Genomic DNA, 13456 nt, shown 5'->3' on the forward strand with positions numbered 1-13456 from the left:
CTTATTCAGGGAAATAATTACAGTCGTGCACTGGTAGATATAAATTTAAAGTATATGGGGGAAGGGAGCTCCATCCTATAATTTATCAAATTCCTACATCCCTGAAAAATAATTAGGTCTTGGGCAGCACGCAGGCCCTGCTGCAGAGGCTACTGTCAAGGGGATCGCAGTGGTCAGAAATAGGCCACTGGTTCTCATTTATTCCATCCATTTTTTCTCATCTATTGTGTTTGGTGTATTAGTTTCCAACTGTCTAGAGACAAGGCAGAAAAAAAAACCCAATGGCAGGCTTTATTAAGAGCTAGAGCTGTAATCCCCAAGCACGCGAGAAGCTGCACGGGCAAGCTGGAGAGGGGAAAAGGGGAGTTCTCCATATGTCTCACTTTGAGGAATTTCTCCCTCCCAAGTCCTTCAGTGCAGTTCAGTTACCGGGGCAGCACTAAGCCTGCAAACACCCGTTAAAACCTGGATTTCTGGGGGAGCAGCATGGGAAGTAACTCTTGGTGGAAGCTGTGCATCCCGTTTGGCCATTTGCTCTTCTCTTTCTGGCTTTGCTGCTCTGCTCGACGATGGTGATGTGCCTGTTAGCTGGGCCTTCCACAGCCCAATCTGTGCATTTTAATGCAAAGAACCTTCCTTCATTGGGTAGAAATCTGTAGCTGCTGTTTCACAGCTCGCAGTGGTCACCTTGCCTCCACGGTACCGCTGGCGGGTCCCGACGTCCTTTGCCTATGCACCGTGGGTAACTCTAACATTATTTAAATTATTGGAATTTCTTTTACAATTCACCCCCAAAACATTGTTTGAGAAGCTCTTGGGAGCGTAATTTCGTACTGGTATTTGCAATTGTGAACCACAGCCTCAGGCACTAAAGATAATTTCCTGGTATCTAGGCAATAGGGTTTCTGTATAGAACTGCATCCTGCAGCTTCAAGGACTTGCAGTTCTGATAGTTGTCTGGCTTGTACATGGTGCTTTTCAAAGAGGGAATTTGTTCATAATTTGGAAATCTGGGCCTGTAACTTAAGATAGTGCAGAGATATATCAACTTCAGCATTTTTTTTTGTATTTCTGGAAATTGAAAACTTAATTGCTTATCAGAAATGCTCATCATCAAGTTCCTAAATAAGGATTAACGGGATTAAAGTTTTATATTAAGGAAGGTTACTGCTTCACTAACCTAGCTGCAAAGTAGCTGGGATGCATGGACTCCCCTTTCATCACTGGCAAGTTAGGGAATTGTAAACCTAAGCTGCCTTTTTTTTTAGCAAAATGCCCTAGCACCTGCATGTCCAGGCACAAGTCTGACTTCACATTTACATTTGTAATTCAGTGAGTGTAAGAGCCTCCAGAAATGAAGTCTTCCCTGAGAATTAACTTGGAGTAATACAAAGTAATAATAATTGATTGCAGCACCTCCGCAGCTGTCTTCTGAAAACTGATAAATAAATATATGCCGTAATGGGTATCAGTGTCTTCTAGCAGGTTTCATTTCCCCCCTTCACATTTTGTTACGACAGCCGGCTTCACGGTGACTCATTGCCTTCGTTAGGCCCGGGAAGACGCCCTCATTACTCATGAGCAAAGGGAGGACTTTGCAGGGCTGTTCTTTGCAGAGCAGATTCATCTGCCTTGCAAGGGAAAGCGGCCAATGTCGTTTTTCCCCAAACTTTGCCCAAAGAGACAAGAAATAATGCAGTTTAATTGTCTGCAGTTATAACTACCCTATTCACAATGAGAAAATTGCATTTTTAATACCGCGCTCGGGAGAAGGTGCACGTTTTTCTACATCTCTGAATTACATCTCTCAGAGCTTGAAGTGAGATATTAGAAAGTGTGAATATATATATACACACATATAAATGTGTGAATGTGTGTACAAATATGAAATGCAGGATATTAATTCATTATATTCATTTTTAATTGCAATGTATTGCAAGTGTAGCACATAAATGCACAGTCAAAGCACTTTTTGCTTAACTATTCCAAAGGTGTATTTGATTTTAAAGGGAGTAGGGACGGCTTTGTTAAAATCATTGGTTTTCTTTGTTTTACTAACACAGATATTACTATTCCTTGTCTCTTTTTGCTTTCCTTTTGTCTGGATTTATTTACTTAAATATGAAGAGATTGAGCTTGTGTTATGTTTTTATTGTGTTTTAATTTGTTTTTTATTAAGCTCTCTAGCACAGGCCATGCCCCTTTATAAATAAGGCTATGATCATGCATTACTAGAAACCCCATTTCAAACTGTACTTTTGCCAGCCTTGGTTAAGATTTTCTAGGAAGAGACATTATAAATATGTGATTAATCTTCACAAAAGAAGGAAATTTTGGCTCTGCAGTATTTTTTACTGTATTAGCTTCAGAGATTTATAAAACGGCCTTGAAACTGCACCGTAAGTGTGTTTATAATTTAGCTGATTTAATAATCCTTGAAGTCCGGTGCCTGCACAGACTGCAGCACGTTACCTGTAGCATCCAGATGAAGTTATCAGAGGGGCAGGAAATGACTTGGGATTGGGTTTATCCTCCACGATGCACTAATCCGACCTCTGGCTGCGCTGGGGCTCTCCGGCTCCTGTCTGCGTTTATCCCATTAGGCAGCGGGGACATGTGCATGGGTGATAAAGGGCATTTTCATGGTGACAGCGTAGCAAGGGCAGGGTGTGCCACCAAATCGTGGTGAAGCAATTGTAAGGCACCCGGTGCAGTTGTTAGGAAAATTTTCGAGCCAGGCTGTAATTCACTTTTTCTGATGTTATCCGTATCCGCAGTGTGTGGCCGCTATTGCCACTTTCTGCAGCTGGCAGCTCCTAATGTCTCTTTCAGCTCATGATCCCACAAACCTTTCTCCATCCAAGAAGCTCTTGATCGTGCCAATAGTTTGGTTGCTTGTAGGCATTGGGGCTGTCTTATCCCAGCAGAGGAAGAGCCTCATGGACGAGTAATGATGTGCAGGATCTGATCCTTAGCTTACACTTACATATGACAAACCATGTCACAAGATCATTTTTAAAAGTATAATATCCCAAGCATGGTGTGCCAGGAAGTGCACAATTCACAACATAGCATTTCCATATATTCAAGAAAATGATTGTTTTCACAAAAATCTGTTTCTTCTTCTTTAGTCTTCCGGTTTGCAGCAGTTTAGTAAGCAAATTTAATCCAGCTGTGTATTACCAGGCTGGTATTTAAGATGTTTTGTGACTTCAAAGCAATTCCTGCTGCTCATCCCTGGACAACACACTGAGCATCCTTGACTGGTGCTGAGCCCTGCACAGGAGTCCACCGACACCTGCAGAATTCCCCTCTTTGGCCTTCTCTTAATTGACAGTATCTTAGGCAGATAAAAGGAGAGTTATTTCCTTTCCAGACTCCTTTGTTTGCTCTGAAAGAGACTGCGAGGCATCAATCCACTAAAACTGCTCGACGAGTAGAGTGACCTGCGTGAAAACCTACCCTGTTCCTTTCTTCCCTCAGGCATCCACTGTGACAACGTGTGCGCCCAGGGCCGCTGGGGCCCAAACTGCTCCATCTCCTGCAGCTGCGAGAACGGCGGATCCTGCTCGCCGGAGGACGGGAGCTGTGAGTGCGCGCCCGGGTACAGAGGACCCATGTGCCAGAGAAGTAAGATTTTCCATAGATCCGAGATATTTTTCATGGATAGGCAGAAGCAAAGCAGAGGGAAACGCTTGTCTGTGGCACTATCCAGCCACGCCAAGGCATGGTTTTCAGGGCTGCATTAGCTTATGACTTGCTCAGCGGAAAGGTTAGCCCAAAAAATGCTTCCTGACCAGAAAATTCCAGGGGGAAGGGAGCTCAGAGCAGTATTTTACTACTTTCCATTTACCTCTGCTCAAAATGTCATGACTGGGTGCTGACAAGCTGCTGAGCAGCATTTTGCTGGGGTAGTGCCGTTCACAGAAGGTAAATCTGCCCTTACCTGGTGTTTCCAGAGTGCCATCGGCAAAGGAAAACTGAGTGCTGCCCTGGGTTTCTTCTTCCACAGTGTGGAGGTCACAGAGGAAGCTGGAAACAAGTAGTAAAATCTTTGTATATAAAACTCAGAAACTCCAATGTGGGCAAAAGCAGCTTTACAGTCGTGTCATGGCAAAGGACAGGACCCCTATTAAAACACCGATTCTGTGGGGTCGTAAGCTGCACGGACCCCGATGCAGCTGGGAGAAGTAGGCTTCCATACGGATGTTTTATTTTGCTGGGGAACATGAGGCCCAGGGAATGAAGGGGCAGCTTGTCTGGGGAGGCCATAGCTTGCTCAGTGCATGATGAGAAATGCCAGCTACAGCCCTTCATCTCTTGACAAGTGGATGAACATTGGCTACCAAAGTGACAAATTGATGTTTTCTTACTAGCTTGGAAAAGAAACACAGCAGCCCAAAATAGCTCCTGTCTGATGATCTGCTGCTACATATTAATCCGTGCTGAGGAGATAAAAATCCTCTCATTTGCTTCATCTGGGAAACAGCATTTGCCCCTCAGGGACCTTTACTCACTGATCCAAAGCACATGCAAACTTCCTCCTATGTAAATAAGAAATGGATTCATCTTCTCTTTTTTTCTGCAGCAGCCCTTGTTCTTCCTGGAAGACATTCTCCATGCCCAGTTCATATATCCCACCTGATTTCACCAGTTACACTTGACACTAGGACACACTCATCTCTAAAAATAATTTGTAGCTGACAGTTTTTATTTAAAGCCATTATAACTATGACCTCTAGCACTGCTGTACTTAATGGCCTATAAGCATTTCCATTATAAACCCCAATTTCCAGGTGCTTCAGCATATCTATGTAGCTGTAAAACCTCTCTCCAAGGCTGAAATGTGGCACTCAGAGCTTCAGGGAATTGGGGAAGAAATTGTTTTACAAATTTGAAACCCTAAGAGTGCAACACCTCTAGAAGTTAATAGTTTCTGGCCTTTCTGAGCTGAAAAAACAGCTTAGTTGTATCAGCTATTGGCACATAGACTACAAGAGACAAACCATGTCCCCAGCTGGCAATTCCAGTAATCGCACTGTGCCCTGAGGACATTTGCTGAGACCTCAGTGGAGAGAAATTCTCCTTCCCACAGGGGTGATGCCATAAGCACCCTCTGGATGTTTCTGCTATTACCTTGTCTTGCTGAAATTAACCCCTTGGAAGATAAGACCAGGAAACGCTCTTGCTCCCACCTTTTCTGCTGGATTTGGGCTTAGAACTCCCTTATGACGAGGATGCCGTGGGGACCATTCCCATTTTCTTCCTGCAAATTCAGCTAGGAGCAGGATTCAGCCTGTAAAATGCAGCACTAAGGATGGTCCTCATACAGCTCGTCCCATCTGCGTGATGAGGGTTACACGAGAGACCAGGAGAGTTTCCTGCTCTCAGCCCTGCAGAGATGTCTGTGGGAATGATCCAGGTTGCTTTATGGTTAATGCGTCATCAACAAAACTGTCAGCTAAGTTCTAGCTGGGAATCTGCAGTAGCTTAAGAAGCTGACACCTTCTGTGAACATACGGACCAAGAGAAAAATTCTCTTTCGGGGAAAAAATAGAACGGACATGATATAGTAACCACTGAGCCAGAACCATAAAACAGAGAATCACAGGAGTAAAAATAAACACATATAAAGTCATTCTTGCAGTTACCTACTGCAATTTAATGACTCTGTGTATGTACCTGTAGCAGTGAATCTTCAGGCAGTGGATGGTGTTTCATTCTTCATGGGCTTTGAAGCAAATATACAGGGTTGGAAGAGATGCTGAACCCTATTCCTGGCTCTATACCTTGAGGACAGATCCAGTAATAATTTCACTCCGAGTTTTAAGCTAATTAAGCACACAGCTCATGACAAATTTACTCAGCTATCCAGTATGATCACTGAGGCAAAAGGGGTGCTCTTGCATGTTCTTTTCATAATTTTCATAATGAATAGATGTTGTTCCTCACTGGTGGATGCTACTCCTGCAATGGAGTGTACAGACTGCCTGTTCCAGCTGAACACGTCTTGTGCTTGCTATGTTTAGAAACCAACTTTTGACATAGTTGTTTAAAGAAAAAAAAAAAACAAGTTTCCTAATTCCTTACTTAATTTCCTAAGGAAACAAGCTTCTGAGGCTCTGTTGCCTGTGCATAGGCGTGTGTGTATATCTCTTCCCTCCTGTCGGAAAGGCTTTGCAATATGTTACCAAGGATTACTCATATCTGCCAGTGGCATATGAGGCCTCAGAGGTCTTAAACTCCCATGTTTTGTCAAATTGTGTAGCTGGAGAGGGTCAGGGAGACTCAAAGCAGTGGCTCTCCTGAGAAGGACTGCGACGAGAGCTCAGCAGGGTTATTAAATAGCTGAGCGCTTACGTGACGTAGGATCCTGTGAATATTTGAACCCCAGAAAGAGTTTTACTCAAAGCTTACACTTTATTAGCCATGGGATAATCCAACCAGGAGATAAAGCCGTGGGAAAACAGGCTTCCCAATTCCCGCTGCTTGCAAAACTCTTAGAAAATAAGAAATATTGTTGGTCTTCCCCAAACCCGTGACGGCTTCTTTTGCTCTCTCCCCAGTTTGCCCGGCCGGCTTCTACGGGCAGCAGTGCAGCCAGGCGTGCCCGCAGTGCGTGCACAGCGGCGGGCCCTGCCACCACGTGTCGGGACACTGCGACTGCCTGCCCGGCTTCGCCGGCCCGCTCTGCAGCCAAGGTAGGGAGCCCTCGGCCGCGGGGCACGTCCTGCCCGCGGGGTGCTGTTGTCTTCTCTTGTTTCAGCAGTTTAGATCACGGGGAAAGTCTCGCCTTCAGAGGCGGCACGCAAACGGGTACTTAGTCCTCCTTTGGTAAAACAGGGGGGACATAAATAAAACAAGCATTTAAATGAATATGGAATGGGACGCACTGTAAATACAGCAGCTCTCCAGGGGCTTCACTTTCCCCTTTTGCCAGGCCTACCTTAGCCTAAAGGTGGATGGCACTTTGGAGCCCTCTGTTTCAGCACGAGGGATGAACATCAGCCACTCGCCAGGGCCACGTGCGGGACGTCAAGTGAGCACTCAGCTAACAGCTGCATCCTCAGCTCTGCTGACCAGGACTCTGCGAATGGCTGAAATAACACGCGACCAATTACCAAGCGTAGGAGGCAAAAAAAACCAAGTAACAAGGCAGTGAAATCAGAGACATTGCAGCCTTGGCTGCCCACATGTCTGTCACCTTTCTGTCCCTTTGAAAGGGAGTCTGCTTTTAACCGTGGGCTCCAGTTTTAATCTCATCCTAAAACTGCCTGCAAAATCATTACCATCTTCTGCCGAGCCTGAGTTATGGTGTGCTACGGTGGGTGTTTTCTACGCACAGATTTAAGAGAGATTATTCCTAATGGCTACTGCCCTTGTGAAGTCACCATCCTTGTAAAAATTGAAGTGACACTTTTTAATGACCTGCTTCTGAGTAAGTTAGAAAGTGCAGACAGTACTTAGGCAAAATCATTAAACATAGATTAAATATAACCATGTTTTCTTTTCCCTATGCTGCACAGTCAACTAAACATTATACCAATTAATATATTAGAATGAACATATTTCAGTGAATTTGTCCATTTTATGTGAAAAGTTATCCTGATTTCAAAGCGTAAGCAGGGCTAATTATCCTCTTAAGAAAACTCAATTTTATTTTTGCTCAGATGTTCAGCACTTCTGGTTTTACTTTGAAATGTTGATCCATCCAGCAAATTAATTTTAAAATATTCATGTCCTAATTAAAATCAATTTGTGTTGCAGTTTGTCAGTTAGCATGTAACTTTATTTTGTAGAAAGAAGAATGCTAATTAATGTTTCCTACTAGAAAAAAAACACTGCAAAGCAAAGATTTTGCTTTTGCATTTGCACCTTGTGCTGTGGCTGTCCCGGTGCCACGGGGGTGCTTGGCGCGCTCTGGTCTTCCTTGGGTGACACTGGCATGGCCCTTTTTAAGCAGCAAACAGCCACACGGCCGCTTCTCGGAGCATCTTTCACTACCATAGAGCAGTTTGAACCTGCAATATGCTAGAGCTGCAGGAACAAACCTGACTTTTGGAGCTTCCAGCTTTTTATAGCTAATTAACACCACTGTCTGCACTGAATAAAGCAGTATCAGTCCTTTTCTACAGCTTTGTTTAAAAATACTTTAAGCATTTTAAGACCCGCGCTTACGTGGATCTCACAAGTTTACAAGGGAGCCGCTGTGTCACTCCGTAGCCAGATTAGTTAAACTAATGAGCGCAGCCCTCCTGGCAGGATGGGTCTCGTGCTCCTGCTGTGCTGACGCCCCGCAGCGCCCCAGACTATTTCGCTAAGACAAGAGGGGCTCCCGTGGCAGAAACCCCTGTGCTCGCTTTCATCTGGGGAGCCCAGGCATTGCCTTTGCCAAGGATGACCCGCTGCCTTTGTCAGCATTGGGGTTTGGATCAAAAATCTATTCTCGATTCATTAGTATTCCACGCTGCAGTGTGAATCTGCTTCCATTTTAAGGAAGTCTTTTGAGGACTATTTTTTGTACATATAAAAAATCTGGCCCTCGTTTAAGCGATGTTATCTGTCTCCATCTTAAAGCTGCAATAAAAATATCGCATTGAATCGCTCTGTATAGAGCAGTGGAATTGAATAATGGTATAGCATGTATGAGCACCTGGGTTGACAGATCGTTTTAGTTTTTGCTCCTTCTGTGACGTGAGGCCTTTTCTTTCCCTCTCTCTCTTTCTCTTTGTGTCTGTATATTGTTCTTTTCATTACCTCTGTATATTGTGTTTAGTTTTATCTCCTTTCAGGTAGAGAACTATTCTATTTAGCACGTAATTTGAAAGCCAACTTTATCCACTCCTGCAGATAACTCTGTGGCTAGGCTAGGCAGTATTGTTTTCCTCACCATTCTTAGGTTTCTGCCATAGTAAAAGTAGAGGATGGCATATTGTATAAAAGCAAATGAATCACAGCTCAGGATTTCAATCTGTGGCTGATTCACTGTCAGGAAAGATTGAGGTCACCTGCAGAGAATGCCTATGAGAAAGTGAGAGTGCCTGAAATAGTGAAGCAGTTGCATAATTCAGGGAAGTCCCTTAATCACTTTTTTGACATCACTATTATTTACCAGGATACGGGTCCAGTTTCATTTGCTACATTCTTCACAGAGATGGACTGTGTGTTTTATCTCATTTTCAAAATACATCTGTTTTTGTCAGGGAGCAGAGCCAATAAGAGCACAGAAATTCAACAACTCATTCATTACTCAGCAGAGCTTTCCATCAATTTTAATGTTAGAGATTTCCAATAATTTGGTAGGAGGTTGGAGACATACCTGTCTGTTAGTTTTATATCACTGTGTCTAGGCTGTTGTAAGATTATTCTGAAAAAAAAATCAGAGTTTCTTTTCTTCTGGAGGAAGCTGGATGGAATAGACCCTGATTTTTTTTTAAGGTACAACACATCTGTTTAACAAATCTCATTCAAAGTTATATTTAATTAATAGAATCTGGCAGCTGCAGCCCAAGTGAGCCCTTACCACAGTAACGCGTTCCTGGAGATGGTGGATGGATGCTAGAAGGCAAACATGGCTTTTCAGCAATGGGTCCCCATTGCGAGGGGACAGCAGTGGGTGCTGTCCTGGGCTTGTAGTCTTCCTCCAGGATTATATGGTGAAAATACCTGGGGAAGTAGCACTCGTGCTCCTGCTTCCGTAAGGTGCCTTGAGCCTCCTCCCACTGAAACTGTTGAGAGCTGAAGATCTTCACCAATATCTTGTGTATTTAGTAGCAAAAGGTGTATTCCTTCCTCCCGTCCGACCCAGCCTTGAGACAGACCTGAGCTTCTAGTGACAGCCCCAGAGAGCCCCGTTGTCTTCATCTTCGTTGGGCTGCTCTGCTAGGCTGAGCCACTGCAGCCCCCAGCCCGGGGGTTTGCACCCAGGGACCCCGTAGCTGTGGCCCCACGTCAGCCCCTTCTAGATGCTCCTGTGTTTGCTGCTGTTTTCTGACTTCTTCCCAACTTACCATTCTCCTCCTCTCCCATTAGACCCCTGTCTTGTCTCTCTTCTTTCCGTGCTTCCATAATGTCCTTAACTAATTGTACTCTTCTAACTGTATTTGATGCATTTTCCAGAAGAAATATGGATTTCAAGATGACTTCTTTTCTGTTAATGTTTTTATGCTTGAGATGTAAGCAAACAAAATAAACTTGAATACTTTTTTGCAGTAAGAATTTTGCCCGCTTGGCTTATGCAAAGCAAAAAATGACATAATTACTTTTATCTCTAATCACTAAATGTCAAGTCCGACCACTTCCTAATATTAATGACCAAGAGCCTTGAATAAACTGCTTTGTATTTCCAGTCTGTCCCAGTGGCAAGTACGGCAAGAACTGTGCTGAGGACTGTCAGTGCACCGAGAACGGCACGTGCAACCCCATCGACGGATCGTGTCAGTGCTTCCCGGGCTGGATCGGGAAGGACTGCTCACAGAGTAAGGAAAGCAGTTTCTCCCCTTCAGTGTTTTCTGAAATTCAAAGACACATTCCAGGGAAATCCCTAAAGTATTACAGCAGTCAGTGCCTTACTCTCTTTATAGCTTTTTTGCTTTTAATTGATCTAAGTTAGCTTTGGGTTGAATCAGTTTCTGCATTTGGAATTTGCAGAAGCAGTTCCTAGCTGCTGTTACAGGAAAGGGAGGTCGCAAGCTCTTATCAGAAAAGAAAGCTCCCTATTCCCTTTTAATTTCTAGCTGGATTCTCTTTTATTTATTTTTGAAATCATTTTCTTTCAGCTCTTACATTAGAAATTCTTAACCAATAAATGTTTTCATGTGCTAAGCCCATAGAATTGAGAAATTAGGCAGCTGAAATATTTCTATTAAATGTAATTTAATTGTAAAAGTCAATGTGGGCTGGAAGGGATGCAGGATTTCTTCTTGAAAATTGCCCAGGTAGAAGATTGGCATTTGCTGATCCCAAAGTGTCATTTCCTGAGAGCATCCCTTAATTGAAGATAGATCACACAGGGAAGCAATATCCTATCATTCAGAAATGTTACTTCATATTCAGGATACAACTAGCATATTAGACAGCATTCCAGAGTAAAATATATTAAACTTCAAGTGATAAAGTAGGAATCGGATAAAAACAGACGGCTGTAATTTTGCTTTTATTGTGTGTCTTCCATGGGCAGAATATTGCTGTCACTCAGAAAAAAAAAAAAAAAGAGGGGAGGGAGGAAAAAAAAAGACAAAAAGCTGCATGGATTCCTCATTATATTTAGCCATGTAATTGGGAAATACTGTTAGTTTCTGTTAACCTTGGGGGAAAAAAAGAGCTTTTTTTGCTTGCTGAGTGAGGTTGAGCAGCAGCAGTTTGCAGGGCAGCAGCAGGACGTGGTGGCAGCTGCTTTGCAGCGCGGCCCCGCGGAGCGGCAGCGTCACCATCCTGCAAGGGAAACTCCCCGGCGCCGGAGCCAGCGCGGAGCTGCTCGGGTCCAGCCGCACCGGTTCACCTGGGATGACCGGGAGCTGGAGCTGCAACGGGGATGATTTGAGCTCCAATCCCAGAGCCAGGCCTGGAGGTACTCGCAGACCCCGCAGCTCTTGAGTGCCGGGGCATTGAAGCGTTTCGGGGGCTTTGGAGCACACGTACTCTGGGCCAAATCCTGTTCAGATCGATGTAGTGCGAGTTCAGTGACCTTCTGTGTGATTTACGTCATGGCAGAGTTTTTGCTATTCATTTTGGCTTTAGATGTGTCTGTCATGTGCCAGAAACTTGCATTTATCGTCAGAATTGGAGCCACTGGCACGCATCGAAATAGGCACTGTTTCTGTACTTTCAGGTTTCCTGGGAACCATGCCTTATTAATTCATGTCTTTAATAGGCAGCAATGGAAAGTGCTTTTTAAAGCAAAAATAGAGTTGTTATATTGAAGGGTTATCATCATTTTGGATCTTTTAGTCTGGCACTAATAACTATGTAACTTACTGCATTCATTTTTGGAGGGCGGCTTAAAATAACTTTTGAAAATGTGTTAATATTGTACCTGTTGAACTACATAATAGACCTAGAGATTTTAATTTAATATTCACTCCATCAACAAAAGCAATCTGATTTTGTGAACGAGAATTCGTCCTGATAATAAGTTTTCTTTACATTTTTATGTAATTTGAGCGTCGCTCCATACCTCAAATGAATGTGGTAATTTTAGCAGTTGATCGCATAGCAAATGTAAACCATGAATAGCTGTACTTTATTATGCGAGAGTTGCGGAATATCAAAAAGAAAATTAAATTACTTCCATATCTTAAGCCCCTGTCTAGGCTGGCTTCACAGATAGCGCGGGGAGGGCAGGGAGGGCGGATGGAGCGCAGGGGAGCGCGCGGCGCAGGGCCGCGTTGGAGCGGCTCCCGGTGCGCGTGGGCGGCCCGTCTTGGCGCTCGTCTCCGTGGGGATAAAAGCTCTCGGGCCGGCTTTGACAGCGGGGGTCAAGCTGCAGCTTTGCAGCCTGGCAGGGCAGAGCGGCGCCGGGCTCGGAGGAGCCGCCGCTTGCCGGGAATCGCTGCGGAGCTCCGCGCTGCGGAACGGGGTCTCCCAGGTCCTCTCTTTCCTGCTCTTCCTCTGCAGCACCAGTGCGTTAGCATTGTGCTTTTTTGCATCAGCTGACAGATCTTTTTTATTTCCCCAGCTTGTCCCGCTGGTTTCTGGGGCCCTGATTGCTTTCATTCCTGCAACTGCCACAACGGAGCCATGTGCAGCCCTTTCGATGGAGAGTGTAGATGTACTCATGGTTGGACTGGCCTCTACTGCACTCAGCGTAAGCCTTTCCCAGACCCTGTCCTGCCAAAGTGTGTGCTGCTACCTCGTGTCTGTTCCAAATATTGCAGTCCTGCGTGCTAAAACACCCGCTTAATGCTTGCGAATGACTTCTCTCATGGAGAAAATAGCCCAGAAACTTTTTGTGTTTTTTTTTTTATGCCATTCCCCCTCAGTGAAGGAGGAATCGATTATTTAGATTATTGATTCGTTGTCATAATTTGCCCAGTGTTGTTCCTGCTTGGGAAAGCCCCACTATAAGAGATCCGATGTAGGAAAATTTTTGGTCCTTATGGTGCCAAATTATCAGCACTGTATGAAAGTATCAAATTCTGGGGAGCTCTCTCACTTGCAAGAAAGTCATTGGTATTTGGCCTTTAAGGCAGTTTCCTTTTATTCATCTTCTTTCACTTTTTGAAAATGCAGTTAGTATAGATGGGTCAAACCTCCTTTATTCTGAAACACTTAGGCAGTTCTGTAGGATATGAGAAACACTACTTCAAGAAAATTGGCTGTCATGGCATCTTTGCATTGGGATGATCAAATAAATGTTATTAAATATACAGAGGCTGAATATGCATAGATTTATAGACCTAAATATTTTGGTGCTGTTATTCTGTCTGTGTTAGTGTTTCAGTTTATTTCTTAGTGT

At 44.1% G+C, this 13456-nt stretch overlaps 1 protein-coding gene across 1 annotated transcript in view; it reads left to right on the plus strand.

Moving 5' to 3' along the window:
• The window catches only part of MEGF11 (multiple EGF like domains 11), a 243547-nt gene that overhangs the window by 208450 nt on the left and 21641 nt on the right, over positions 1 to 13456 (plus strand). Inside the window, exons 16-19 of the mRNA XM_088534729.1 lie at positions 3484 to 3630; positions 6567 to 6701; positions 10350 to 10478; positions 12677 to 12805. Coding sequence (XP_088390855.1) covers positions 3484 to 3630; positions 6567 to 6701; positions 10350 to 10478; positions 12677 to 12805 — 540 coding nt within the window. The remainder of the gene's footprint in view (positions 1 to 3483; positions 3631 to 6566; positions 6702 to 10349; positions 10479 to 12676; positions 12806 to 13456) is intronic.

Source organism: Tinamus guttatus, unplaced genomic scaffold, assembly GCF_059628265.1.
Source record: "Tinamus guttatus ecotype Peru unplaced genomic scaffold, ASM5962826v1 Tinamus_guttatus_pri_ptg000004l, whole genome shotgun sequence".
Classification (NCBI taxonomy): Eukaryota; Metazoa; Chordata; class Aves; order Tinamiformes; family Tinamidae; genus Tinamus; species Tinamus guttatus.